Source organism: Crocodylus porosus, unplaced genomic scaffold, assembly GCF_001723895.1.
Source record: "Crocodylus porosus isolate Cpor-Errol unplaced genomic scaffold, CroPor_comp1, whole genome shotgun sequence".
In the NCBI taxonomy this organism is placed as follows: Eukaryota; Metazoa; Chordata; order Crocodylia; family Crocodylidae; genus Crocodylus; species Crocodylus porosus.
In genome coordinates, this window is record NW_017728923.1 from 18,128,995 (window position 1) to 18,153,322 (window position 24,328).

Genomic DNA, 24,328 nt, shown 5'->3' on the forward strand with positions numbered 1-24,328 from the left:
CCCCAGTCTCCCATGATCGGTATAATCTCCCCAGTGGCCTCCTTTCTTAAGGGGTACTTGTAGTTTCCGCAGTGGACTGAGGCCCAGGACATCCAGGCACACGAACCACACACGGAGCCCGGCCGAGGATGAAGGCCGGGCGCAGGGCGGGGGTGGGGCCGGGTCCAGCAGGTGACTAGGGCGGAGCAGCCCGGCCCGGGCCCGCCCCTGAGCGAGGCGGCGCCTCCCCACTCCGACGGGCCGCCATGGCCGAGGGGCAGGATGTATTCGCGAGGGCGCGGGGCAGGACCGTGCGCGGCTTCCGCCAAGGTGGGCGCCGCGGGGCGGGAGCCTGGGGGTGCGGGGGAAGCTGCTGCGGCCGGGTCGGGCGTCCCGCGGCCCCTTGTCTCGGCCTCCGCGCCGGGAGCCTCCATGCGCGCTCCTCCCGCGCGGCTGGGCCTGCGAGCCGCGCTCCCTTCCCCTCCCCTCCCCGCCCGCGCGCGCTCCGGAGCTGAAGCAGTGTCAGGTGAGAGGGGAAACGTCGCGGCCCCGCTCCGCGTGCGGGTCCGGCCGGAGCCGCGTTTCCGAAGTGCCTCCGGCGGCCTGCAGCTTTGTCAGCCGGGTCCCCCCCTCCCCGCGGTCACGTTTCACAGCCCCGTGTGGGAGGCCCGTGTTTGCCCTCGGGTTACAGGTTTACTTTGTTCCTTTCTTTTTCTGGTGAAAGCTGAAGTTCAGCGTGAGGCACGCTTTAATAACACACTGTTGGAAGAGGTGATCCTTTAGGCCCAAGTGACTTTACTCTGGCACTGAAGATCAGACGCCTTCTCTTGTGCTTTCCCGTTTCATGGCCGCGGGTCTCCTCCACACGATCCTAGCTGCCATCTTTGACAGAAAAATTTTCCACCACTTTGTTTTCCTGTGGGAAATGTTCCCTGTCTAAAAATTAATCGTTTAATCAAATTCACTAGTAACAATGAATGGATACCAATACAATATGTGGCCAGTGCACCTTTGGGTGCCTGCCACCCTCAGGGCAGAGACAGGCAGCCAGCAGGTGCCTCATGGCGGCATCCGTTTTGAGGACCAGGTCTGTAAAGGCTGCAGTTTGGTGCTGCCAGCCCAAGCAGAAACACGGCCTGGCTGAGCTGTGCGGGATTCATAGACTCTCAGGGGCTGGAAGGGACCCGGTAGATAATCAGGTCCAGTCCCTCTGCACTAGGCAGGAAAAGACAACTGGAGTCCCCAGCGAGGTGACTGTTCAGTCTCCTTTTGAAGCTTTTCAGGGTATATGACCTTACCACCACTGAAGGGATTTTATTCCACAGTCTGGACACCCTGACTGTGAAGGAGTTTTTCCTGGAATTGAGCCTGAAATAACCTTCCAGGAGTTTGTATCCATTGCTCCTGATCTTCCCCAGGGGTTTCATAGTTTCCTAGTTGGTAGGGTCAGAAGGGACCTGAGCAGATCATTAAGTCCGACCCCCTGCCATGGCAGGAAGGAGTACTGGGGTCAAATGACCCTGGCAAGGTGTTCATCCAGCCTTCTCTTAAAGACCCCCAGGGTAGGAGCCAGCACCACTTCGCTTGGAAGCTGGGATATCCTGAGGTAAGAGCAGAAGGTTGTTGGTCCTGGGCATGACCTAAAACTGCACCTGGCCAGGGACGGGTGGCCTGGTGGGGCTCCTAGTGGTATGGGAGCCCCCAGGAAATGCCAAGCTACTTACCACCCCCATAAGAGGCGGGTCAGGGCGCCTTAACCCCAGCTCCCACAGCAGGGTGGGTAATCCCATAGCAGGGCCTGAGAAGGCGGACCCTTGTTGGAGTGTGTGGGCTAGTTGCTCAGAAGCCTGACTTGAGGCACCCTCGGCTGGTCAGTGCTGTGGTCAAAAGGGGCAAAGGGCACCGTGAGGGATGTCCAGAGCTGAGGGCCTGGGGTTCTGACTGGCCTTGGAGGTGAGGCCAGGGTCTCTGGCCAAAAGTCCTGGGGGGGCCACACCCAAGACAGGGAAGAGTGCAGGGAACTAGGCAGCCCAGAATGAGGTCGCCTGATGGGAAGGGGGTCTAGCTGGGGTCCAGACTCAAGGGTTATAGGGCCCAGTGTGGGGCCGAAGACTAAGAACTGAGATGCCATCTATGGGGAATGGGCTGTGGTGTAGGGACAGTTTGGAGCTGCAGATAACACCCCCTAGCATTGGGTGAGGAAATAGGCAGTCTCCTGCATTATACCACCAGTTTATGGGAGCAGCAAAGTCATGTCAGGCGAGACTGGGCAGACTGCCCCATAGACAGGTAGGCAGGCCGGCATATTAGGCAAGCTTGGCAGTTTCAAAGTTGTAATTTTAATATTTTTCAGGTGATTATCCCTAGGAAGTGTGTGAGAGAGTACATATGTTTTATTGATTTGTAAACAGGAGGGTAAATACACTCACCTAATAATCCAAGCCAAAAATCAAGTTATGAATTCACCTAATTGGCTATGCCAGTCAAATCAAAACCAAAGCACAGCACATCATGCACAGCTCTTTGGGTGTCCTAAAATTAGTATGTCAACAGTTTTCAGTGCCTTTGTGGTTTTTTTCCTTAAATTTAAACAAACAATGCAAGGGAAGTACATGCTATTGTGTATTGTCTTTACATTTTTACAAATATTCCAATAAAAATAACTTCTTTCCACATAGAGCTTTGAATTTTTTTAATATAACATTTAAACCACATTAAGTGTGCTGTATTTAATTTTTTTCCTAATCAAATATTTCAGTTCAAATACTTGTGGCTTTTGGGACATAAAATTAACACGGGTACTTTTTTAGTTTTGTTTATTAAATAGAAGTCAAATAAACATGCTGAATCAGTTCTGGCTTTATTCAGGGCATTGGAAAAATTTAAAATTCCAAATTTTCCAAAAAACCCACATCTCTGGGCTATGATTGTACTTTTTTCATTGAAACACTACCTGGTGGCCTTTTTCCCCATCTCGTTGTTATAGATCCACTTCTCCACCTGTTATTCCAGAACAATATTTTTGTGCACTTTGCTTTTATAATGTTATGGGCAAAATGGATCTCTCTAGACTTTGGAATTGTTTGATCTGTTTTCCTGTCCTGCCTGCCCAGGAGAGCTGGTGTTTCAGAATCCCCAGTGCCTTGAACAGTTGCACTGGTGCTTTAGGGAAGTTTCCAACCCCTTCTGTGGTTCAGGTAGCAGCTGCCTTTGCCAAATGAGGTGCACGTTATTAAAATGCCCTAAAAAGATGCTGTAAGGAAGTTCAAAATATGATCATATTTCTGTCAGCATATTTAGCAAAGGCTTGGAAATGACAGGAGAGAGGGCTTTCAAGCATTTTATTTACCTAAATCCTAGGTGACTTTGAATTTAGGATGACCCCCCCCCCCCAATAATTAGATTCTATATATAGAAAATTTATAATTTGTTTTAATTTTTCATGTATAGAAACTAATGATCAGAGGACCACCTTAATTTTTTCCCTGCCACTGCTGCTGCAGGGGAGCAGATGGCCCCCTAGGCCCCCCACACTTGTCCCCCATGCTGCCTGTCTCCTAACCTCCCCCTGCAACTTCAACTCCATTTCCTCTAGGGCACGGAGCACCGTGGAAGCTCCAGCTCTTGTGTGGCCACACAGCAGCACCTCGGGCCAGAGCTGCCATTGCTGGCACTGACCGCATGGCCAGGATGAGCCAGAGCTTCCACATGCTCTTCCTGGAAGAGAATGTGACCAGAGCCACTCCTGACATTAAGCAGGAGCAGGAGGAAGGAGGTAGAGGCAGAGCTGGGGTCTGGCAACTGCTGCAGCCCTGACTGGCCCTGACCTAGACTTCTGGCCAGAGTCAGAGCCGCAGCAGCTGCCTGTCCACCCTTTACTCTGTACTTGAATCTAAAACATGGGACTTTTCTCCCCATGTTGAATGGGGCAAAAGACTTTGTCTTGGATTCCAGTAAATATGGCACATAGGACTTGGGAAAAATAAAGGTGATTGTACAAGTGATGATAGGAGTATGTGGTGCCTATGGCGTAGGGAGATAGGTTCTCAGGAGCTGGTTATTTTTGTTAGTATCTTGCAGTTTAGTACTGCAAGTGACATAGGTGCAAAGTTCTGCTGGTAATTCCCTTGGGGAGAGAAATCTGATGGTGATTTTAAAACAAGTTCCCAGAAAACGATTTCAACAGATGTTTTTAAACTGCAGTAGAGATCACAAAACAGTTTACCTTGGCCATAGAGCAGAAGTTTCTTGGTTTATTCTCTGGAGGTCTCTAAGGAAGACAGAAACTAAAGACTGCATTAAAATGTATCAGCTTTTACAAATAATAATGGCCACAATTTGAAAGTCATAATTATTGAGAAATTTTAGCATTAGAAAGATATTGTAAATATAAAGTATTTTCATTAAATCTCTCTCTTTTTTTAAAGCAAGCCAGTTTAGGACTAAAAATGTTCTCTTGGAGGTAACTATAAAACAAGTATTTACAAGGTAAATACATTTTTTTTCCTTTACCACCCTATGATGTATAAAGATTGTCTTGGCTTGAACATTCCATCTCCTTTCCTTTTGCTTGATCTGTAAAAATGCCATTTCCACTTCTCTCCCTGTATGAAGCAGTTTCTTCTGTATTCTTAGATATGGGGGGAAACTACAGTTTAAGCAATGTGACATCTGGCTGTAAGGTTAATTTTTTTCAAAAACTTTGCTAAGGGAAAAGAAATGCAAACCTGATTATTTTTCATAGTATTCCATATTTGAAAACAGACAGACAGGGAGATTTACATTTTAAGTACTTGATTACAAAACGTTGTAAACATATGAGTAAGAATACTTTGTTTTGCTTGGTATTTAATACATACTAACAGACAGCACTTGGGACAGTGTACTTCAGGAGTTCTTTTTTTGGGGAAGAAGCTGTGTCAATGTCTTTTGACAGTTTGTCAACAAGCATGGACATTTCTTGGGTCTCTTCTGTTTGCATTATTATACTGTATTCATCATCATCTTGATATAAAAATGCTTTGATTCTACTTAGGTGGCATAGTAGCTGCATAGGTACTAGGGGTGCACCAATAGAGATTTTTGGGGCCAATACCAATAGCTGATTTTTAAGGAGGCATATTGGCCGATACCAGCCTGATTTCCAATACCAGCCCAGCAGCTTGAAGAACAGTATCTGGCTGGTAAGTCTACTATGGTGGAATGGAAGGGAAGGGGTGCGTGGGGTGCAGATCAAGGTCCCTGCAGTGAGGAAGGAGTGGGGCTGGGGTAGGGACTAGGGCAAGTGCTGCCCAACCGGGGCAAGGTAGGCGTGGGACAGATTTGCATCTTGTCCAGAGAGGGTGGGAGGGCTTGTCTGGGAGCTGCTCGTCTGGCAGCTTATCCGACAGTTTCTGCCACTGCTCCCGTTGCAGGAGCTGCTGTTCCTGCTGCTCATTCAGGGGAACATGTGCCCCTGGATCTGCATGGAACAGGGCAGGCTGGGGCTGGGACTGTGCCAAGGTCTTCCCAGCTGGATGGCAGCTGGGCCAGGCTGTGCTGGGAGGGGGAGCTGGGGGGGGGCGGGGGCTGTTGTGAATTTTGGGGTGGCTGCAGGCCCCCCATAGCCCCCTCCCACTGCCACAGCCACCGCCCTGAGCGCAGCCCAGCCCCTGCTGGGATAGAGCCCGCCCCATGCGGATCCGGCGGCACCCCTCCATGCAAGCAGCAGAAGCAGCGGCAGGAGCTGCCAGACGAGTGGCTCCTGGATGAGCAGTGCACAGCAGTGGGAGCTGCCCTTCCCACCCCCCCCAAACGAGCTGTGGCTCCATCCCACACCCACGCCACCCTGGCTGGGCAGCATTTGCCCCTGCCCCACTCCTCCCTTGCTGCGGGGGCCTTGATCTGCCCTGCCCCAAGCGCCTTCCCACACCCCTCCCTTTCCACCACACCAGACTTACCAGCTGAATACTGCTGTTCAAGCTGCCAGGCTGTGCTCCTCACTGCCCATGTGCTGCACTGTACATAATTTATCGGCCAAATTACCAGCTATATCAGGCCGATTTTTGATACCAACAATTTTCTTTATATTGGTGCCCATCCAATATTGGACCAATATATTGGTACACCTCTAATAGGTACTGCTTTCAAGGAAAAATGAGCTTTATATAGACTGTCTTTATTTCAAAAAGTGTTATGGATTCTGAAAATGCTGTTGATGCTGCACTTGTATCTAATGCTTCTATGCAATCATTTAATAGAGCATTGCATCTCTCACAAGAAAATGTGTGAGAAATGAAGATGGTTAGAAAATAACTAGAGAAGTCAGGCCAAGACACCAAAAAGACTTAAAAACGTAGTGTCGCTAAAATGCCTTTTGATGGGCTCAGTCTCTTTTCTAATGAGCTTTTCTCCTGCAGTGCATTGCTACTAACTTGTTAGGATTAATTTCTCAAGAGGCCATTTAAGAAGAAGCAAAAAGTGAGATCAGACACAAAAACTGGCACCCTCTGCCAACTTGTCTTCCTCAGCAGTTAATGTGATATTGCGTTGATCCTGTGTTTGTGCAGATATCTTGGCATATGTTGGAGCAGAATGAATAAGAATCAAAGATAAGGTCTGCCTAATGATTGACAATGTTTGTGTCATCTTATGAAATGTACAGGCTCATAAGCCCTGTTGGTGAACATCTTTTTAAAGGTGCCGTGATGTACCTGTCATTGGTATGTTTCATGCCTAAAAGGCTGTTTGAGGAATAAAGGCCCACATTACCAGTATATATTTCTAATGTTACAGCTGCTATAAAAACCTTGTGTTCTCTTCTGCCTCAATATGTAAGCCTACCCTGACTACTAATCACAGATGCATGTTGTATTTGGAGCTATGCATCCATATGTTATATGAATTATCAGAATAGGTCAAAGCCAACTAAAGTGCTGAAAATTAATGACAAAAATGTATTCTCTGCATGTGGGATATTGTTAGTTCGCAATTTTCCTTGAATTAAAAATATTACTTTAGCTTGGAGCAAGTGGGTAATATTCATAGCGAACTGTAGTCAAATCTTGGTATATTCAGCCAAAAAAACGTTAGGCTAGCATAGGTGTTTCTAAGTTCTGTGTATGGAGACTTCATACAGTTAGTCTAACAGCTCTTTAAGAAGTGGCATGTCTCATTTAAAAAACAAGTTTTTGAGTGTGATTGCTTGATTAGCTGGTAGGTTGTAAATTGAACTGTGTCCTATATTCCATGTCCCAAAGAGACTGATTTAGGGCTTGCCATGACAGAGCATGCACTTCTGATGCACAGTTTATACTGGGTGTGATCTACATATTGGTAGTCTGGGATAAAGTTATAATTAAAGACATGTCAGGATTAAAATGGCTTGCCCTGGGTTGGTAAATGTGTGTGTGGGGGGGGGCATTTAAATTACAACACATCTTTCTTTTTAAAAATCTGAATTTAATACAAAACGTGTTAAGGCCCAAACTGTCTCTCTAACCTCCTTAAAATTAAAATTAGTATACTGAATCTATAACCCTCTGCTTAAAAAACATTGAGTTGCAAAATGTGTGCTTTTCTACTTAAAGAATTGGGGATGATACTTGAGGTCAAGATTTATAAACGTGGCACAATAGGTCATATTAAGGGTTTGATCCTATGGGTGTTCAGAGGCTGGCAAAGTTATAACAGATGTTGGGCTTGGGAGTTGCCATCTATAACTCAGCAGGGGCCAAGCTTTTCAGCTGATGTGCCACAAATTAAGCCTTAGGCCTTCCAGGATTGCCACTCTGACTCCCTTCCCCTGCCCAATCTGCTGCTCCCTGCCCTGTGCTTCTTACCCAGTCAGCTGCTCCACTTTCTGCTTGTTTCCCTATTTGCTTCTGTGCCTGATCTGTGACGTGCCTCATACAGAGGCTGCCAATGTCACTTTTGGCACACATTTCAGGTTGGCCACCCGTGCTATAACTCACCAGGATCATCCACTGAGCCAATTTGGGTTTATACTCTTTATTTTAATGCATCTTCTTGACACACATTATGAGCAGAAGATGAATTATAAAGCAATGTATTATTCACCCTTTTCTAGCATAGTAAATATGAAATTTATAAGACTCTGAAAACATTAAGCCATATAATCAGTTAAACGTTTATAATGTCCCCTCTTGGGTAGTGAAAAGTTATATGTAATCTAGTGTAAAGGCTCTATTTAATTGTAAAGTCTACAACCTTTAATAATTGTATTAACCAATGAGAATTCACCTTTCTTTAAAAAGATACTTTTAACTAAAAAAAAAATTGATTAAAACTATTATGTAAATTGAAGCTTTCCACTTGGTGACTTAAATTAATTGATTTAAATCAGTCCATGCTGGGGCTGGCTCTTGTCAGTTCTAGTTTCTGTATGCTCTTGTGGGGCATGCAATTTTTCCAGACTCATTGGAATTAATTTCTCTAGGGAGAGCTGTGGAGCAATTAGTTCAGGCAATCTTTTGTTCTTTGAGGTTCATTTAACTGGATATCAACAGGCTTAAAGACACTTGACCGTTACACAGTTTTAAATGTATGTCTGACTTCAGAAAGTGAAATAAGACCTAGGTAATATGAAGTTTGCTGCTCTGTGTAGCTCCTCTGTAGTCCTGAAAAAGAATGTAATTCAGCCTTATTGATCAACTTAACTCCCGGGCTGAGATTCTTGAAGACCCCTCCCTTCCTCCAAGGGAAAAACTTAAATATTCTTGAAGGAAAACACCGACACATCCCCATTCCCCCAAATGAAAATTTTCTTGGAATTTTAGAGCACAAAAGAAACTCGTCAGGAAGATTACTCAACTCCTGGATTGAATTTCTGGAGTGGAAGCTAGGGAGACACTCAGAGTAGCCAATGGACCAACAGTTGATTAGGGCATTCTCCGGTGGGGTGTGAAAGACCTAGGTTCAAATTCCTGTTTTGCTTGGTTCAGAGCAAGTTATCACTGGGGATCCTGGTTTCTCTGTTTAAAAATCCCAAATTATCTTACTGTAAAAAAACCTACCCAAAATGTGTGTTTTTCCATAATAAAATGAGATGCCACTATATGTGTATGTATAGGTGTCAGCTGAACACGTTTTGTTGATATATTTACAGTTTTAAAGTCGTCTGGAACCCTACCAGTGCCTCAGTCATAATAACACAATATATTCTAAATACATGTATATTTTGGTGTTTGATTTTGGTTTTTTTTATCATGGAAGATCAGAGCTCCCCCTGCCTGCTTTACTCACCAGGACATGAGCCTAGCTGTAGCTGCTCCTCCACTGCTTTGTGCACCGAGCAGCCCTGATACGCCAGTGCTCTGCCCTGCCCATGCCATTGCCCCTCACTCCCAACCCACTGTCCCCCACCCCTCCAGCCCTGCTGGTACCCCTCACACCTGACCTGCAGCCCCCTGACCCTGCTGGTGTCCCCTCACTCCCAACCCATAGACCACCCCCAGCCCTGCTGCTGGTGCCCCCTCACTGCTAACCTGTTGCCCTCAGGCCCAAACCCTGCAGTGTGTGGAAAAGGGAGTGTGCATGTGGGGCAGGGGGTGTGTGAGCACAGGCGATGCATCAGGAGGTCATGAGGGGGCATGTGTCCTCCCAGATTTCTATGCCTACAGCAGGGCATGGGGCTGCAGCCTGGCTAGACTGGCACTGGGCAGGAGCTGCCTCCACAGCCCAGCGGGCAGGACCCAGCACGGGAAAGAGCACTGCACCTCCGTGACCGCCAAGGTGAGACACCCCCTGCCTGCCCATTGCAGCACAGGTGCACAACTCTGCACTGCTGCCAGGAACCCCATGCCCGCTGTGCTGCTATGGCTGTCAAGGTGAGGTGCCATGTTGGCAGTGGAGGGTTGTGCCCTCCCACTGCTGCTGGGTGGGCAGGGCAGCGTGGCACTTCTTCCTGTACTAGGTCCCACCCATTCGGCCACAGAGGCAGCTCCTGCAGGCAGCTGTGAGAGTTGCTCCCCATCATACTGCCTGGCTGCACTGCTGGGCACATGCATGTGGACCCCTGCATCTGATAGTCCTCTCACTCCCCCCAGCCTCAAGCAGCTCTTTGCAAGCTGAAACTGTCAGCCTGCAAGAGGAAACCCATGGCTTCCCAGGTTTTTTTTTCCCGTTTAAAGGGGAAAAGCCTCATTTTTCTGCAGGAAACAAAATGTGGTTCTCAGATCATCATCCATATCCACCACACATGCAGTAGGCAATATTTATATTTGTCGAGTCAGTCTATCTCTGACCCAATGAATGTGTTATTTATAAAAAGGGGAACAGCTCCAACAGGAAGAGAGAGGGTGGAAGTGAGAGAGGGAGAGACTTGCTATATTGGTAGTTAGACACTTGCTGGGGGTGTGAGAGGAGCTAAGTTCAAGTCCATGCTCCAAAGCACCTCTTGTTCTTTGGCTTTGGAAAAAGGGCAAACTTTGTGTAGACATGGAATTCTTGTACGGCCAGCCCTATTCAATAAAGCAAAAAATTGGTGCATGATGAAGAAAGGAAGCTGTCCTGTTTATATAGGAATGTTTAATGGAAACAAAAGAACAAGTGTTAAATCTCAAATAACATTTGATCAGTTAAAATAACCGGAAGTTTTTCACAGTTATATGCAAATTTTATGGAAACACTAATGCCATAAAAGAGTCATTCAGAGTTATGAAAAAGGCAGTGTGAGCTATCTTACAGTTTATGGCACTGTTCTTAATCAGCATCTGAAGAAATTCTAAGGTTTCCCCATTTCTGTTACCTTTGAGTTTGCTCCTGCTTCAGAAAAAAAAAGTTCCATATTCTTAGTGAGACTCAGGTTTTCATCCCTTGCTTCACCCCTTGCACGTTATTGGTGAATCTTTTGGGAACGTAGGAGGGAAGGTCTTTCTCTCCAGGCTCATTGTGTCTGGTATCCTGCCACTGCTGAAAACCAGGCATGTAATCTCTCTCCCAAAATTATCAAGCTCCTTTTTAAAACCAGTTAAATTTCTTTTTCAGTAATGCTATTGGAAGCTATTCCAGACTTTAACTCTTTTGGTTAGAAATGTTCTTCTAATTTCCTTATTCATGGCCAGTTTTATACTCATTTGTCCTCTTTCAGCCTTGGCTTAGCTTAAACAATACGTTCCTCTTTGCATTTTATCTACTCTTACATAGTTACAGAGATAAAGGATTTATCTTTGCAGTTTTCATTTTCTGCCCCCAAAAAGTTAATCTTTCTTTTCTCTTCTTTCAGGAGAAGGTCTCCATTCTCCTACTCATCCCTGCTGCTCTTCTCTGTACCTCTCCCACTTTTGAGTTCATCTCTCCAGATCATGGGCGTTCAGAACTGTTCCGCTGTCTCTCATGACTCCATGCATTAGCATTAAGAGATGTTGCAGTACAACATCCAGACATTAGCCCTGTTTAAGGAGTTTGCAAGAGCCTGAATTTGTTCTTTCATATAAGGAAAAAGTAATAAAGGCTTTGTGAATCTGAAGAACCAGTTTTTATTTCTCTTGAATGTAAGTTGTTCGATACACAGCAAAGAGAGGAAAAATATTCCCAATTTGGCATCTCTAGCCTCGATGCTCTCACCTGGAGTGCACCTCTATAGATGACTCTATAGATGAGCACTCGTTAAACGACTCAACCACAACTTCTTTTTTGGACTGGTCAAATATCAGAAAAAGTTGAAGATATTCTTGATCTTCTGTCACTCTCTTTTTTTGTCCCTCATTTTCCCCCAATGTTGATAAATTATACCTCACAAAACCTGGTCGCTAAATTAACAAAAGCAAGTGAAATTACTTAAATATATTAAAAACTGCATACACACCCTGGCTTCATGCGTTTCTCTTTTTGTTATGCCTTCTTTCCCATCTTGGCTTCATTCCATTCATCATTACTTCCTTCCCCCCACCCTCTTTGATATAGATAATGGTGTTTTTTAACATAATTTTAAATTTCTTTCCATTGTTTATTCCTTCCTTTTAACTCTCTAATCTTTCTTTTTCCCACATTGTTCTTTACCTCCACCCCTGCATCTTCTGTTTCTCCTTTCTTCTGTCAATTATCCTTCCAGAATCTCTGTATTAATGAACTACTCTTTTTCTAATATAATCACATCAAACTCTCCCTTTCCACATCACCATGCATAGCTATCCCACCCACTCATACCAGTGTGTTCATGCATGAACCTTGAAAATTTATATTTGACTCCTGGAGGACTAAATAGACCGCTCAATCTGAAAGAGACCCACATTGTTAAGAAGCAACACTCAGATGATAAGCCAACCTTTTACCCCAAGGTACTAGAAAAGTGGTAGGTCCTAGGAGTCCTATCTTTATCTTGCTCAGAGTTAAGCTTTGGCATAAACATCTGCTTGGTGTACGTCTGATGAATTGAAGCCCCTGGCTTTCTCTGACTTCTAAGAGGTTCTTGCTTTCTCCTGTTCCTCCTTGCTGCTGCACTGCTTGTACTGATGGACCCCCTACACTTGCAGATCAATGGCTTGTAATGCCATTGGACCCCCTACATGTGCAGATAAAGGTGCAATGGGATCTAATGCACAATCCATAATTGTGCCTCATGCCAAGCCACGCGTGCATAGCCAGGAGTCATGATTGAGCATTAGATCCCATTGTGCCTTATTGCCAATACAAGGGAAGCCCTGGGGGTTTCATGCACCCCGAGGCTGGAATCTCCCAGCTGTTGGGGTTTCATCACCCCCACAGCTAGGAGACCACAGCAGTTGCTATCTTCTAGCCCTAGGGGTTTCACGGACCCCCATGGCTTGGAAATCACAGCCATACCCTGCAGCTGCTGGAACCCAGCATCTGTAGCTGTGGGACACAGAGTCAGCAACTACTGGGGTTGAGAGTTCACTCAGTTGTGGGATTCCCAGCTCTGGTTGGTCATGGTGCGCCCCTGCAGGTGGGAGCCCAGGTAGCTGATGGGGCTCTCACCCACAGGGGAGACCCTGCTACATGTGCAAATTCAAGTTTGATAGCAACCAGTTAAGGGTGCAGTGGTCAGCAGCAAAGGGACTGTTACTGGCTCCTGCTTCAGCCATGGCAACGCCACATGCACCGCAAGGGGCTGAGCGCTGAGGCTGCCCCAGAGACACTGAGCTGTGTGCAGGCAGGGTAAGGTTCTGTGCGAGGGACATTCTACTGTGCCGGGCACCAGGTGCCTTTGCAAAAACAGCTTCTCTTTGGCATCTGTGGGAGTTTGGCCGCTCAGGGCCCACTGGCAGTGAGGCAGCAGCTCTGGGGCTCCAAACCCATCTGTTGCCACTGTCCACACGAAGGTCCACCCTGCCCACCCAGGACAGTAGCACAGGCTGCATGGGCAGCGAGGCTGAGAGTAGGAGCTGTGGGCAAGGGGCGACATGCATGTGAATAAGGCGGTGACTGCCTTCCTGATTGAGGGCTGGATCAGGTAAGAGGAATATGTGCGTGTTATAAATGCAAAACAAATAAAAGGCTTGCTTCAGTAGTTTAAAATGCCTTGTGCTATTATTAAATATTGGTTATCGCAGGGGCGGGCAATTATTTTGGGCGGAGGGGCCCTTACCCAGTTTTGGCAGGGTGTCGAGGGCCGCATGGGTAGCCCTGCCCCTTGACAGGAGCCCTGCTCCCTGGTCACCATCTTGGGACCAGTGTCCAAGGGCCAGCACCGGTGGGGCCCAAAACAGGGCACAGGGTGGCAGTGGTCTGTGGAGCTGGGCTGAGCTGCACCAGCAGGGAGAGCGGGAAGCTGGCTCGGCTCCATAGAGCCCCTGCTGGCTGAGGTCCTGTACCCCTGCCGCCCTGCTCTGGCTCCCTACCCAATCATTCCCAGTGCCCCCCAGCTGCACGGTACAGGTGGGCAGCGCACAGGCCCGACCCCCTGCTTGCTGGCAGGGAAAAAGCTGGTGCTGAGCATGGGGAAAACTGGCCTCTTGCCCGCCCCATGGCCGGCGCTCCCTGCTGCAGGCGCTCGCAGCCCATGCTGGGCTGTCTGGAGCAGGCACCAGCAGCCCCACGTGGGCTGCAAGCAGCTCCAGCTGCCGTTACCACATGTAGTCCTGACGGGCGAGCCCAGAGCTGGTGCAGGGCACAGGCTAGCAATAGGGCCGGGTTACAAGGTGGTGCTGAGCATGGGGCGGGTGGGAAAGTGACCCCTCCTTGCTCTGTGGCCGGTGCCCCGCGCTGCAGCCGCTCACAGCCCATGCGGGGCTGCCTGTGCCTGCTCAGGACAGCCCTGCATGGGCTGCGAGTGGCTGCAGCAGGGAGTGCTGGCCACAGGGTGGGGGAAGAAGCTGCTTTCCTCTGTGCCTGGAAGGAGCCCAGGGAAAAGCTGAGCAGGGAGTGGGGGGAAGGAGCAGGCACAGACAGCCCCAGGCGGGCTGCGAGCAGCTGCAGCCATGTGGTCCCGGGGGGGCTGGGGCCGGGTGGGACCTGCTGTTGTGGGAGCCTGCTGGGCTTCCCCTGGGTTGTACTGCCCGTGGTTCCTGTCATTTTTTACAGGAATCATGGGCAGATAAATATTAATTTTCTTATTTCTTTAGGGGCCCCGTGGGCTGGATAGAATCGCCTCAGAGGCCAAATCCGGCCTACAGTCCGTATTTTACCCACCCATGGCTTATTGCATGAGCATTGGCCGATGTGATTGATTAATCATCAGCTCTCTTTATTGGCCAAGAAAATCTTTTTTAATGCCACCCTAGTACCTTGTTTTGAGGTCTAACTTTATAGCTGTTTGGAGCTTTTTCTGAAGTGATAGGTACATGTAGCTGGCGTCAAGGTAATTCCTCAATTAACCAGTTAATTATGCAATACCTGTAATACGTAGAGGGCCTCTAATACCCCACAAACTCCATTTTTTCTTCTCAGTGAATACCAGTAGTGCTTGCCTCTGCTGCTGTTGAGAACTCTCCATGTAGTAGTGAAAATGACTGAGTTTCATAGCTGTATTCAGGGCTTTTGGTAGCAGCAACGTAACTGCTCTGTGCTCCAATGAAAACCAAGTTTGTCTAAGAAGCAGTTGCACTTGGTTGTATCATGGGGAAATTTAAGTAGCAGCAATATCAGGAAGCTTCCTACTCCTTCAAACAGAACAACTGTTTCAAACACTTGTTTTCTTATTTCTTGCTGGCTGGGTCACAAACATTTCTGCAAGTGTAAGAGCTATGCAAAATACAGGCTTCTTTAACTCAGTTTCTCATAGTTTTCCATTTTAAAACCAAACAATATCTTTGATGCAGCACATAAGTTAATGTTATGGCAGTCATATTTCCTGTTTTCCATGAAAGACATTGACAACTAAAACATAAATTACTTTGTCATTCACTCAGTTCTCAGTGGCTTTATTGAAAACTCATGGATGGAAGGTAACTTACTTTCTTGAATTAGATTTGTACATGTGCAAAAGTTGACAGCTGCTTTTCAGATTTCAAAACTAATGAAAAAATATTTAAATCAAGAAAACTTTTCTTTATCTTTGATAATGGGTAATGTGAATTAATACACAAAGTTTTCATTTTTAAAAAATTTTAAAAACCTTTTAAAATAGTCAAAATATGGAAACCTAAATTCAGCTAAAGGATGTGAAACTAGTAGGAACACTTGAACTTTCATTGGCATTGGGGCAGTCTCTCCATTAATTCACTTTCTACCACCTTCATAACATTTCCACGATTACAACTTAAGAGTTCTTGTTCTGTAACACTGCAGTGACAGGATTTGGGTTTTTCCATAACAAATATAATACAGCATGTAAAATAAAGCACCTTCTGGGACTTCACAGGGCTACAAATGAATGTCCTATATGAATATGTTTTAGCACTATCAAGTAAGTTAAAAAGGAACCAGAAATAAATTGCCTGTGCATACACTCCACAAGACCAAGGGCAGGCAACATTATTGGATGACTGGTCTAGTGTTACGCTGTTAACTCAAATCTGTGTTTTTAAAATGTGACTGACATTTTCCCCAGTGCTATTCAAGATTTAATTTTGTTTTGAGTTTGAAGTTACTGCATAATCTTATTTCTGACTCATTTTCAGATTGAAGTTAGGGTACAGTTTTATCCTTACTTTAGTATCAATTAAAATTATATGTGTAAGACAAAGTGCAAGTCAGAGATACTTGAAAGGAAAGGAGCAAAAGTGAGAAACCCAGGTGGAGTTATCCAAAATCAAGCACTCGAGATGCAAATAAATACTTGTAGATGATTAAGGCAGCACTCTTAAGTTGATGCTTCAATTTAGAAGATGAGACTACAGCCCAAATATTAAAACAGCTACATTCCTTTATTGGTAGCCAAATATGGTCTCCATTTTTCATGAATGAGTGATCAGCATTTGTATTCTTTGCCTCTTTGTTATCAATCTCAGCTATCTTGGTTCTTTTTGCAACATCTGTTACTGTTATCTGAAATGCAGGAGAACAAAAATAACTGAAAGGCCAGAAGTTTTAGACCTTCCTTCATGTGTCTATAGATTTAAAAAGTTAAAAAAAATTGAGTGCATCTTAGTTTATTCCAAAGTTATTGCCTTTTTCTTATACACTTCAGTCAGGAGCTGTTATGACCATTCTAAATTAAGATTTTTATTTGATGCTGGTAGTTCTCACTAAATGACTTGGAAGCTTGATGTGAATTACAGAATTTAGCAAATAGGGGAATTCATGGAATAAGCAGTAACCTAGGTATTGCCTCACAATGTACCTTTTATTGTTTTTTATGTTTTTAAGTATAGCTGAATTAAAAATGTAATACTTAAATTTAATACTCTGTAGCATAACAGAAAGCATAATGAAGCATAGGGGAGAAGAGAAGCAATGGAATTACAGAAGTGTGTTATGAAGGAGAGGGGAGTACTTTTTGTGAGGGTAAATTGTAAAAGGCATGACAAGTTTGCCAGAGGATTAGTCCAAAGCTCAAATGGGATAATGGGTGAGTCAGTAATGTAGCCCAAAGCTGCTTTGATTGAGAAGGGAATGCTTGTATTCTTGCTGGCTTGCCATCTTCCTTTCTGTTTAGTGCTTTATTAGTGGCTAAAACTGACCAATAAGTGAATCTTTCAGCTTCTCTCTAGTAGGATGATACTGAAAGGTATTTAATATAGCAGTGATGATAAGTATATCTCTCTTGGCACCATCAGATTTAGTGTACATTTTTAAGTTGTTAATTAAAAATGCAATCATTGAAATTTAACCTTATGTTTCATGCTGTTGAGCTACATTGTAGTTCTAGGTAATATTTGCTTCCTAGTTGACACACTTTCCCTAGTTATCAAGCACCAGTATGGTGCCATTCAGTGATTGCAATAAATAAAAATGTTCTACTCTCTAAAAGGAAAACTTCATAGTTTTGCTGTACTCTATTGAAGTGGCCTCTAATGTAATAAGAGTTACTATTCATCTTAGTATCAATAGAGGGAAAAAAATTTTCTCCAAGTTTTTTCCAATATTTCTTTTCTTTTTTTCTTTCTAAGATGAAGAATATCAATGGAAAGCCCCCTTTTACTTCATTCAAGGAGCAGACCCTCAATTTGGGCTGATGAAAGCCTGGGCAATTGGTGACTGTGGCAGTGGAGGTGATGAATGGGAAGAGGAGATCAAATTAACAGAGCAAGCTGTGCAGGCCATTAACAAGCTAAATCCCAAACCCAAGTTTTTTGTATTATGTGGTGACCTCATACACGGCATGCCAGGTAAGACTATTAGCAGTGATTGTAATCTCACTTTCTTGTTTTATATGCAGCAAAATCTATCCCAATTGTACAGTATTTAGTTATATGTATTACTGTATTTAATTATATACGGGCAATGGTAGTGTCACAAATGAGTCCTTTTAAAACAGTGCCAGAGGTAATATCCTGACCTCTCTGCTGGACTTCTTATGTCATTCATGCCAGTTCTTTCTCCCTGTCAATAACCTTTTTTCTGTGGTTCAGAAACATGGTATTTGAATAAACTCATATCTTAAGAGGACACATTGAAGGTTTTTATTCTTAAATAATTATCTTAAGACACTGTAGCAGGACTGTAGTCAGGAGGTAGAGCAGAGGAAAGGACTGAGGAATGGACTTGTGTACCTAAAAGGAGCTAGGCAGGGGATCCAGCCAGACTTTCTAATGCTTAATAAACTCTTCCTTTTAACCTTAAAATCTAATTTTAAATGTCAAAAGTTAGGAAATTCATTGTGGAACTTGTCTCCATTTTCACACAATTTTGAGATCTAAGTGTGACCATGTATTGAAACAAGCAATTACAACAGACATCTAGGAAGATGGATTACAGGATTCAGCTCACCCTACAAAGGCACTCCCAGGGCTTCGAGGACCTCATGTTGCATGTCTCAGGAGTTCACAGTACAGGATGAGACCTCTGAAGATCAGTCTTGCCTGGGCTCCCTCATTTAAGAATCCCCAGGTGGGCATGGATACTCAATGAGGTCATGGAGCTGGTACCACCAATCAGCTGATTGGCGGCCCCATCCCTGGGGCAACACGAGAGCCTGGCTTTCTCTGCTTACAGAGATATGCCCAGGTAATCTCTGGGACAAGCCTTTGCAAGCAGGAAGCACATAATCTGTTGTCCCTTGAGATTAAGAGGTGGGACAATGGGCAATGTGCGTGTGTCCCAGCAAAGTGGATCAGCTGTTCCAGGACACATTCTGACACAATTGATCTGCTTCATTTGGAGACATCTGTGTATACCCTTAAGGAATTCCTCATCTTAAAAAGTAAGCTTTATAAATGCCACATCTGGCACTAGGTTTATATTTTCCCTGTTGTATTGCAGTTGTTAATATCTTACTGGCCACATAAAAGCTTGTTTAAAAAAAAGAAAAAATAGTAATTCTTGAATTTTTGTATTTTTCCTTTTCTGTGTGTTTTAGGAATTGAAAGGGGTGATATGTAGAGACCTACCAACTTTGCAATTGTGCAATTTTTTTGCAGAAAACACAACGTTGAGCAGGCTTCTTGAAAAATGTCAGGCTCTGCAAAAATGGTGGGCTCTGCTATTTTGGTGGGCTTGCTGCAAAAAAAAAGAAAAGTTACCAGCAAGCAGACAAAAGGGCAGGCACCTACAGTATGGCCTGAAGTCTTGGAGCATGGGGGAGGGGGGTGGAAGGCAGAGGAGGGGAAGGAGGGAAGGGTTAGAGGTGCGGGGGAGGGTGGAGGAGCGAGGGAGGAAGGCGGGGGCGGGGCAGGGTGGGGCTGCAGCAAGATGCAGGGAGATGTTGGGCTCCCAGGCCAGCTGTGGCAGGCAGCCAGGAGACCGCACAGGTGTCCACGGAGCTTGCTGAGTGCATGCACCAAATGCTAGCAAGTTGGGCCAGGGCTCTGTGACCTAGGGTTGCCAACTGTTTGAATCTATTCCAGGAGGTTTTATCACATGATATAATGATATTAATTACAGTGTGTAGACTTCATATCAGGAAGGCAATGCACATTAACTATTACATTTTAAAAACCCACTGGACTGCTGTATAACACAGATTCAGCGTTTAATATTTATTTTAATGAATACCCTATCATTTATCTCCTGAGTGACTCTCAGTAGTCTTCTGGAGATTTATATCTAATTCCTGGAGACTCCAGGGCAATCTTGGAGGGTTGGCAACCCTATGTGCACCCCGAATGCAGCTTCACCACTTGGGGATGGCCCAAAACCACAGCTTAATTACCCTGATTAAGCCCAGGGAAGCCATTAATCCACGTATTATTAAGCATGGGTTAATGGCTTTCCCAGCCTTAATCAGGGTAATTAAGCTGCAGTTTCAGGCTGTCTGGCAATTGGCGGGGAGGAGTGGGACTGCTGGAGCCCCTCACCTGTTCAGAGTGTTTGGGGTGCTGCACAGCACTCAGCCCACAAAAATGATAGCCAGTCCCAGCATCTGCTTGTGATCTTGGCTGGCTGCCTGCTTGAGTTTGGTAGACCCCTAGTGGTATGATGTGGTTGCCTGTAGATAGCACAGTGCTAGACTCCGTGACCTGTATGTATTCCTATACCAACAGGCAGACCTATCCTTTTATATTCAGAGCATGTCTAGTTGAAGACACTTGGGCAAGACAATTTTGAAGCTTATTGGTTCTAGCTCTTGTCAAGGTGTTGTGGGGTTTTGTTTTGTTTTTCTTTTTTTGGTTTGGGGACTGTACGGGATCTAATTTGTCATAAAAATTTAAATACAAATTTGTCAGAGTTTGGCAAATGTTATCAAATATTCCTTTTAGTTACAAAACATAAAATGTTAAACTGAACAGATTGTTTCTAATGCATAGCTAACACAGAACATAAGTCATGTTAGCTGCATAGTCTATTGGAAATCTTAGCAAGCAGTGAAGTGTCTCATTTGATAGTTTTCATCTCTGTCTGTATAGACAGCTAATAGCTATAGGTACTACAGGTAGCTGTATCTTGCTTTGATGATACATAAAGCAGTATTAAATAGCAAGTTAAATCAGCTGATCAGTATATATCTTCTTTATGCTTATAAGATACTATGTAGAGTTGTAAAAGAGATATACTACTAAAACAGAAACAAAAAATCTTCTATTAGAATACTTGCTGCTCAGATCATTCGCATTTGCTTAAGTTTATACAAACAACTCTGACACATCAGTGAACTACGTGTAACAATTTCACAACTGGTCATTTCTCTCTGTAGTCTCAAAACAAAGACATAAGTTGACCTGTATCTGAGACAATTTGTAAAATACCCAAAACATCACTGAGACCTGTAGGAATCAGGAAAAACAGCGTTGAAAAAATAATTGATACATTACCTACAAAGAAACAGACCTATAATTTCCAGATTTTTAGAAGTCTGGTACCATAAATGGATACCTTGGAAGAACTGAAATGTTGTGATTCTGTTCTATTTCTTACCTTTTTCTTTCACTTACTGTAATTTTTAGAGGCTGAAAAAATGACTGTTAACATATATTTTTTTAAAAGCTCAATTCTGCTGAAAGAAGTCACATAAAAATCTCTTGAATAACTTTTTTGTATAGAAACTACTCTATCTCGATATCTCTTTAAATATGAGGGATGTCTGAAACTTTGGGGAATACACAGAAAATGAGTTCTTAAGAAGCCAAGACTTTGATTTATTGCAGTCCTCTGACACTGGAATTGACTGCTGTGGAGATCTGATTTTAACCTCTCCAATTTCCTTGCAGTAGCACATGCTTTTAGGAAACTTGAAAGTGCAATCACATGCTCTAGTCTTCTATTAAATTCCCTTTTACATTTAAGATTGGAGTGACTTTACTTCCTTCATTTTCACCAAAGTCTTAGTTTTCTTCTGGTGTGTAGAATAGTGTGTAGGACACTGTTGATGACCTCTGTGCTACAGTCAGGTGACATAAATTAGGATTACAAGAGGTTTTATCCCTAGCACCTGGGCTGGGTCAGTATCCACTGATTTTGGTAGCTACTATTGTTCTTAGGATGATTATTTTTTAAAATTAAAAGCTAAAGGTTGAAATTCAGGGGTGATAAAATGAAAGCAAAGAAACCAAGGATCTGAAGTGAGATGAGCGACTGCACTGAAGAAAATTACCTGATTATGGGACTCATCATTTGGGTTGATCTATAGACATTTTCACTTGGTCATAGCACATTTTTTGAACTTTTAAAAGCCCTTCTGAAACATTATTTTATCACTTGAGTTTAATAATATGAAAGGTAAAAGGGGGCAAAATTCACAGGACAAAAGGAGGCAAGTGATTGATTTCAGGCTGATAGAAGTAAATTTGTCCTATTGATATTTTATATTGATTTTTTAAATTTATACTAGTCCCATGAGTTCAGGTATAATTTTAAACTGACACCAAAGGTAAGAAATACAAAATGAGTCAAAATAATACAACTATTGTTCTACTATGTTTATTGTTAGAGAATGTTGTTAGAGACTCGAGTGTTATTGCATTTTAACATCAGTTGTCTTCACATTATCCATATTCTCTTGAATTATATTTATGTTTGTTTACGCTTGACCTCCTTCTCTGTCAATGAGAGCCTGCCCTCCTAAATGTGTTTTTTAAATTAAGAGAAATGCATCAAGTATGTAGAGCTGTGACTATGACTGGGTTTCAAAGCACAGCAGATTTTTAGTTGAAATGATGTCGAGGCCTTTGAACAAGAACTCCAAGAAATCTCAGGATTCCAGCAGCTAGGAGTGATGAATAGAATCTTGATCAGCTAGGAAGCAATCAAGCAGAACACTTGGAATCCATTACATGTGCCATTAAAGGAGCTAAGTAATCAGTGCCAGTATCTCAGTTTGTGGATGCTGATTAAAAGTGGTTTGTACTTGGAATATTTCAAAAAGTGTTTTCATGATTTATGTAATCAGAAATAGTGGTACCAAGAATAGCATCCTAATATTATGGCACTTTATAAAGAATTTTAAAAAATACAGTTGCAATACAAGGCATTGCTAAAAATAACTTCTTAGATGTTTATAACTAGATATACTGTTATCACATAATACTTGTTTTCTAAAGACTTCTGTGTGTAGATTAAGGTACCATGATTTAGTATGGCAAAAATATTATTGTGCAATGCACAGAAAAGTCACTGATTGGATAATCTTCTTTTCTCACTGCTTTGCTTCATCTTTCTAAGAACTGTCTGTAAATCTTCCTCCTTATGTAACCTTTAGAAAGCAGGTTTTACCAAAGCAAAGTTCACTTTTGTTCAAATTGTCCAATGTCCTAAGACCTGGCATTATAAAGAGAACAAAACAATTGCAGTATGCATGTTATATGACCAGAATGTGAGCAATCTGATCCAGTGGTCAGGTGCAAGAGGCAGAAGCAGTTTAGAACTGGGGGTCAGTAGGGAGAGCTGGAATCAGGGATCAGGAGCCAAAAGGTTTGAGAATACAGAAGTGCACTGTGCAGGAATAAGGCAGCAGGCACACTGACAGCTTGTTTTGCAACTGCTTGGAAGCTGCTCAGCCTTAAATAGGGGTCCTGACTGGCTTCAACCTGCCTGACCTCTTCCCTCAGAATTGGGCCAGGCCAGGTTGAGTGTTAGAGTTCCTGGAAGAATGATATCCTGGAAGATGTTGCTGCTTTACTACTGCCTCCAAACAGACAGATTACTCTGAACTAGAACTTAAATGTATTTGTAGCTAGCTAAACGGTAATATGCAGTTCATTAAAGTGCAAAGAAAGGGTTTCACAAACCAAAGTAAATGTAGGCAGGTGTCATAGTCCAAAGGCAAGAGGATGATTCTGCAGTAAATTAAGACTGGTTTTTGTGAATCGTAATGCACCTCAGTTTCTCACTAGCAGAGGCACCTTTAGCTCTTAGTGTATGCTTCTTATGGGACTCTTCTCAAGCAGATGAAGGCATTGATGGGGAGTTAGTGTGATATTCACATGCTTGCAGGAGTGAAAACTAGCGTGGACAGAAAAGAAACAAATGAGAAGTGAGACCTGCATGGTTTAAATCAGCGTATTTTATCACAGGGAAATCAGAGGGTGTAGCAGCTGTGACTTGGTTTTCTTGAGAGAAAAGGGGAAGGGGTCAGAGAGTTGAAAGGAAAGTTGAATTACAGGTGCTGTTATGACCATTCTAAATTAAAATTTTGATTTGTTGCTGAAATCATGTGAAAGTCACCTGGAAGTTGTCTGCCAGCAGCTTTTCTAATAGAGAACTCCTAAGGACTTGGGAAGACTTCTGAGAATATAGAGCCAAGCCAACTCCTTTATTTCCCTGTCCTCAGCCCTCTGGGCTGAAGTGCACAGTTCTCCAGCCTCCCAGGATGCCATATGATTCTTCTTTATTTTGCCCATTCACCAAAGGGCATCTTGAGATAAGCAGGCATCCTCAAGCAGCTTATGGTAAATAGTCGCATCATTGGAAAAAAATAGTGCTAAAATGAATAAATAATATAGGACCAGTTTTCAGTTAGCCTTTTTAATTGCTAATAGATCAGGGCTTTCAACATTTTTTAAGGAGTGTACCCCTGCTGGTGGCAGCAGCCAGACATGGAGCGGAAGGGGAAGAAGGGTGGCAGCGGCAGCCGGATGCAGAGCGGGGAGGTGGAGCAGCGGTAACCCCTGGCATAGATCAAATTGGTAGCTCTTAAATTGTGTAGGCTCAGAAAATCAGGATGAGCTTAGCTTTAGGAAAATGCCCCCCATGCCTTCCCCAGATTGAGGTGATCCTGGAGGAGGGATCAGGAGTAGTCAAGCAGGGAGAAGTTTTGACAGGTTAAATGACTTCATAACCCAACATAATTCCACTAAAGTACATGTATATGGTTTACATTAAATGAGAAACTGGCTACAAAACCTTTGTGTAGATTTATACAACTGAGTTTTCTTGAGGAACTTGTTTAAATTCTTAGGACACTACTGCCTGACAG

General features: G+C 43.9%; 1 protein-coding gene and 1 long non-coding RNA gene across 2 annotated transcripts in view; both read left to right on the top strand.

The window, feature by feature from the left end:
• The first annotated feature begins 200 nt into the window (after positions 1–200).
• The window catches only part of CPPED1 (calcineurin like phosphoesterase domain containing 1), an 89,666-nt gene continuing 65,538 nt past the window's right edge, over positions 201–24,328 (top strand). Inside the window, exons 1-2 of the mRNA XM_019540141.1 lie at positions 201–309; positions 17,430–17,648. Coding sequence (XP_019395686.1) covers positions 246–309; positions 17,430–17,648 — 283 coding nt within the window. The 5' untranslated portion in view covers positions 201–245. The remainder of the gene's footprint in view (positions 310–17,429; positions 17,649–24,328) is intronic.
• LOC109313522 lies at positions 3,882–11,446 on the top strand. Its single transcript, XR_002102073.1, has 2 exons — positions 3,882–4,467; positions 11,204–11,446. It is a non-coding gene; the product is annotated as an uncharacterized LOC109313522 (long non-coding RNA).